The sequence below is a fragment of the Lampris incognitus genome, chromosome 19 (assembly GCF_029633865.1).
Source record: "Lampris incognitus isolate fLamInc1 chromosome 19, fLamInc1.hap2, whole genome shotgun sequence".
Taxonomy (NCBI): Eukaryota; Metazoa; Chordata; class Actinopteri; order Lampriformes; family Lampridae; genus Lampris; species Lampris incognitus.
In genome coordinates, this window is record NC_079229.1 from 28,696,582 (window position 1) to 28,702,581 (window position 6,000).

At 44.1% G+C, this 6,000-nt stretch overlaps 1 protein-coding gene across 1 annotated transcript in view; it reads right to left on the reverse strand.

Annotated features, from left to right (window-relative positions):
- The window catches only part of ptprn2 (protein tyrosine phosphatase receptor type N2), a 192,591-nt gene extending 187,792 nt beyond the window's left edge, over positions 1–4,799 (reverse strand). Inside the window, exon 1 of the mRNA XM_056299232.1 lies at positions 4,163–4,799. Within this exon, the coding sequence (XP_056155207.1) occupies positions 4,163–4,799 (637 nt within the window). The remainder of the gene's footprint in view (positions 1–4,162) is intronic.
- Positions 4,800–6,000: the final 1,201 nt, after the last annotated feature.

Sequence of the window (6,000 nt, forward strand, 5' to 3'; positions counted from 1 at the left end):
CGCCTCCAGGCAGAAGGGGATATCTATTTCCACATCGTGGCACATTTCAATCCAGATGATTTATAACTACAATATTACATTTGATATCTCCACTCAGTCCCAATAGCTGCGGGATGACAGATGCTTGTGGCAAATAGAGAGAGCTCAGCAGCCCATGAATCAAATCTAACATGTCTGGGCATATTAAGAGATGGCTCGATAGCCGGGCACAATGGAGAGAGTCTGCAGCACAGCCTTGAAGGGAAGGGGAGGGGAAGGGAGGGAGGGGGCATATCTGAGTTTACCTAGTGCAGATAAGAAACCTTGTCAAATATCTCAATCCATCAACATGCAGTATAATGTCCATTCATTTTGCTGTCAAAATATTCTATGATGAGCATTCCTCTCACGGAAGCGTGTGAAACAGAATGGAGGCTCTTGACACACACATACACACGCACACGCATACAAGCCACGTTTCTGGCGATCAAAAGGAATGAATACTTTGATCAAGGTTAAAGGTGATTTGACATCATGCCTAGCTTCACTTCACGTGTCGCGCCTTGTTTGAAGCTCCTCGCCATTCCCCCTTATGCTCCGAAGCTGCAAACAGCGTTTGAACAGTACCGAGGTTATCAGTCAGATACGGTCGCAACACTCGGTGCTTTGCACTTGGGTTTCCTTTCCGTAATGGAATACATTGATCTGAGTCCTGAAAGCTATCCAAATGTTACAATGCACCTGTGAAAATAACTGTTTCGCTTAAGTTCAAATGTGCATGCCTTAATCAATTCGATGGCGTTTACACGCCTTCCTAGAAGGCCTGCAGTCTAGCAAGTAAAACCTTACAAGCTAGGAGGAAAAGGTTGTGTCGTTAAAGTTAGGAGTTGGATCGTGCCCGATAGTAACATTTCAGCAGACACACAAACGCCGAGGAAATCTCCCAACATGTACGCAGAAGACCTTGTCAAACCATCTCAACATGGATTCGATGAACATGAATTTTTCTACACCTAACAGCGTAAACGGGGTGTTGGTCTGCCATCAGGGGAGCCTCAATTTCCCTCGCTGGCATTGACGTTCAAATGTTTTCGAAAATATTGTAAGGAAGGAGTAAAAACAGTTTGAGTCTTTGGTTACCCAGATAGCATCCGGATGTGGGCCACTTCAGGCTCACACCCATTTTGTCAGGGCCAGAAGAAGGCCATCAGTGCCACATCATTGCCTGAAGTGGCCCACATGTATCATAGCAAATATGGCCCAAATATGCCAAATCAAATGTGGGCCTTTTTTGGCAAAGATGCGGTGCTCTTGGCAACATCTAATCTGGATGTGACCCTGAAGTGGCCCGTGTGGTAAATGGTGAATATGGCCCAAATATCACAAAACAAATATGGGCCACCTTTAGCACATATATGTGGCATATGCAGCATTGCTATGGCTTGGTCCTGGCCCAGATCTGGCAAACAGGAGCAGACTACCCAAGCGCCATCATTCCACGCGGTATGTGGGCTGGATGAAAGTGTCGGGACGGGTCCGGGCCACAGCAACTTTGCTATCTGGGTATGAGTTGAATTTGGTGACTGAGAACGCCATGCCACACAGTTGGGAAGATTTTTTACAGAAATTAGTGAAACTCGCTCCCTTGTCTAATTCAGGAGTGCGTCTTTGAGTTAGTCATGTGTAGTATATTTGTCATGCCGGCAGAAAGTGGGCTCATTGGCTCAAGATATTGTTGAAACTCACCCAGAAAAAAAATGCGGTCAATACCTATGTTGTGTCAAAGCATTCAGTGACCTCTCCTGTGTGTGTGTCTTTTTCGTGTATTTAAACATACTGTTCAGCATACAGTATTGTACCCCTATAGGAAGTGAAGGAGCTGCAGGACTATGGCAAACCATGGATTATAACAGACAGTTTGCAGTTCGGGCGAAATAAACAATAACTCCGATTAGCCATTTTAAATTCAGAAATAAAGCTACAGCAGTTCAAATGGAAACAGAAGTCACTCCACTACCAAACTACAAAAACACGGGATTGAAACTTGCCATCACTTCCAAGTCGAGTCACAGATCTCTTAACAAATACAAGGACTAACACTAAACAACAACTAAATCTGAGTTTCTAATGCTTTTCTAATGTTTCTGATGCTGTAAATGGCTTGTTTACATAGTAAGTAATGTTTGTGATCACTGGAGCAAAACAGGTTCATATTTTCAATTAATTAGTTAAGAAAGACAAAATTCTTATTTTCAATCAATAAATCAAATTCTCCAGTTATGTATGCAAGTATACCTCAACAGACTGTTTCATAAAGAATTTACTTGACTCACTGGATTATTTTGCTCCTTATTTGTTGGGCACTCTCCCTACCGTTGACTGTTTCTGTTAACAAAGTTATATATATATATATATATATATATATATATATATATATATATATATAATTACAAGAATATTGTTGAGTTTTAGAAATCTATTTCTTGTAAGTCATAATTAGGGAGCAGTATGGTGTCTCCCATTAGCTTGCAGCTACTAGATGTTGGGTTGACCGAACCTAAACATACTATACTATATGTAGTCATGTATTTGCCACAGATATCAAGAGCAAAACTTTTATTTTCTTATATTTCTTTTCACTCCAAGCATGAAACTTGGGGAGTTACAAACTGAATCTCATACTTGTGCAATAACAATCAAGGCATTCTAGTTTATTCAAGTTTACTCACTTGTACCCTCAACTGTAGCATCTGTCCACAAAGCTTATTCATCTCAAAATGCCTTGTCTCTACATTTAGGAGTATCTAACCAGGGTAGAGACATGACTTCATGGCCACTTTGTTAGAAATGTTGATATTCAGTTTTCCGCTGAGAACCTTTGGCAAGTCTTTACATGAAGTGCATGTAGTAAGTGTTCGTTATTCCATTACAAGTCCTTATAAAATGCTTATTAACATAAGACTACGATGCAACTGTTAATAATGGCATCATAGGGGCGTCCGGGTAGCGTAGCGGTCTATTCCGTTGCCTACCAACATGGGGATTGCCAGTTCGAATCCCTGTGTAACCTCCGGCTTGGTCGGGCGTCCCTGCAGATACAATTGGTTGTGTCTGCGGGTGGGGAGCCAGATGTGGGTATGTATCCTGGTCGCTGCGCTAGTGCCTCCTCTGGTCAGTCGGGGTGCCTGTGTGTGTGTGTGTGTGTGTGGGGTGTGGGGTGGGGACTGGGGGGAATAGTGTGATCCTCCCACACCCTATGTTCCCCTGGGGAAAACCCTCACTGTCAGGTGAAAGGAGTGGCTGGCGACTCCACATGTATCAGAGGAGGCATGTGGCAGTCTGCAGCCCTCCCAGATCGGCAGAGGGGGCGGAGCAGCGACCGGCACGGCTCAGAAGAGTGGTGTAATTGGCCACATACAGTTGGGCAGGGAAAAAAAAGGGGGGTGGGGATAAATAAATAACAATAATGGCATCATAAACACGTTTTCAGCCACTAGGTGCCGCTTACAAAATATGCAAAACCTACGTTTTCCACAAACGTTTTAGGTTGTACATCCAATCTGCACGAAGCATCTACGGACCTTCATGATTAAAAGTTATTAAGAGAATTGTGATGGTCCAGAAAATGTAATAGTTATGACTTATAAGCAGGGGTTGAATTGGGATTTGTTATGGGGGGCTCTGTTGTTTCTGTTATATGGATGAGGCTTGACAACAGTGCATCATTGTAAACATAACTTTTATCGTTTCACCCCGTGCAACCCACAGCCATATGCTCATATATCTCTGGACAACCAACTCACTATTCACGCATGCGCATCCTGTACATCCCAAAACTACGGGTACCTACAAGGCACAAAAGCCTATTACATTACATTACACCCCCTCCTTTTTTAAACAGAAATTTTACACACTGTAACTGTTGCAACCACTAAGTTTACTTAGAAGACCCCGTAACCCACAACATCTTGAACCGTAACATCTTAAACAGAAGCACAAGAGACTTTCAATGTCACATGATTATCCTCAACCTGCTCTCCGTATCTAATAGTAGTCTTACATGTCTACCAGATCTGGTTTGATGAGTGTTTCAGAGTGTTCATCGGGTGTCTCTTTTTGGTCTGCAACAACTGTGTGCTCAGTTGAGCTTGTGCATGTTGCCTGTTTGTCTCTTGTGTCACACAGTCTGTCATCCCTGGGTCCATGTCCAGGTTGATGTCCTGTTCACTTGCTGATCGAAAGGTTTTCTCATCTGTTTTCTGCAGATACTTTCGATTTCTCGTGTACAGTCTCCCATCTGGTGTGCGAACCACGAAAGATCGCGGTTGCTGGTGTTTGTGCAGGGCCACGGCTGGCTGCCATGGCTCTCCTCTTTGCACCCTGACATTTTCTCCCGCTTGCAGGTCAGACGGTCTCCTTGTTTGCCTGTCGAAGTAGAGTTTTTGCTTCTCCTGCTTTTCTCTCAACTGCCTGCGTACTTGGACAGTTCCCTCTGGAGGTAGCAGTGATGTTGAGGTTGGCAGTTTTCCTCTCAGCCGCCGTCCCATCAGCAACTGAGCTGGTGATGACCCTACACCTTCCAATGGTGTGTTGCGATACTCCAACGGTGAAAAGTAGGGGTCACCATTACACTGATTTTTTTCCAGCAGATTTTTTATAGTCTGTACTGTCCTTTCTGCTTGACCATTCGACTGGGCATGACCAGGACTAGACATGATGTGCCTGAATTCCCAGCTTTCCGCGAAGTCTTTGAACTCAGCACTGGCATGGCAAGGACCATTATCGGAGATAACATCAGGAATGCCATGCCTTGCAAGCATCGATTTCAGTGCAACTATGACACTGCTGCTGGTGGTATCCCTCAACTTGGCGATTTATGGGAACTTTGAGAAATAGTCCACGCATAGCAGAAACTCAGATCCTCTGAAGTGAAAGAGATCAGTCCCTACTTTCTCCCACAGGCTGACTGGTATTAGGTGTGAGAGTAACGGCTATCTCCGATTGCTGTTCCTGTTCTCGTTACAAATCGCACACTGCCATCTCCTCAATGTGTGAAGACATGTATGGCCAATACAGAATATCTCTGGCTCTTTCTTTGCACTTAACAATTCCTAAGCGGGACTCGTGGAATTTGTTAAGAATTTCTTGTCTCAGCTGGTGTGGAACAATAAGCTTTGCTGCTTTGAACATCAGGCCAGATGTGCGTGTGTATGATTTCATGTCCAATAAGGCTGAAATTCTTTAGGCACTGCACTTCTTTCTTTTGGCCATCCTCTTAATGTAATGTCTTTTAGTAGCTGCATTTCTGCTCTGCGAGGAACGCTTGACTTAGCGCGTCTGCAATATTAAGCTCCTTGCCTGTCCGATAAGTGACTTTAAGGCTGTATCTTTGTAGCCGAAGCAGCATCCTCTGCAGCCTCATAGGAGCTTGGTGTAAAGGCTTTTTAAAGATGCTTTCCAGCGGCTTGTGGTCACTCTCAACCTGAATGTCTTTTACATAAACATCCTGATGAAACTTCTCATATCCGTAGACAATAGCAAGTAGCTCCTTTTCTATTTGTGCATACCTGCACTGACAGTCAGTGAGTGCCCTTGACCCATAAGCTACAGGTTGTCATCCTGTAGGATGACTGCTCCGATGCCTTCTGAGCTGGCATCTACTGACAGTGCGATTTGTTTGTTGACGTCATTAAAACTTCAGAGTTGGAGCATTGGTGACCAGCTGTTTAAGGTGTTCAAAGCTCCTCTTTTGTGTTTCCTCCCAGTGCCACTCTGTGTCACCTTCTAGCAGCTTCCTTAAAGGAGCACTGATGTCTGACAAGTTAGGTATAAACTTGGCCAGAGATCATCCCCATGAATCTCACCAGCTCCTGCTTATTCTGTGGTGGTGGTAGCTGTGTCACTGCTCTCACTTTATCCTCGTCCGGTCTCAGTCCACTGGCGCTGAGTGTGTGTCCGATGTCTTTGATTTCTTTTGTCCCGATAAAACACGTTTTTGTTAAGTTTCAGATTGTGCTCATT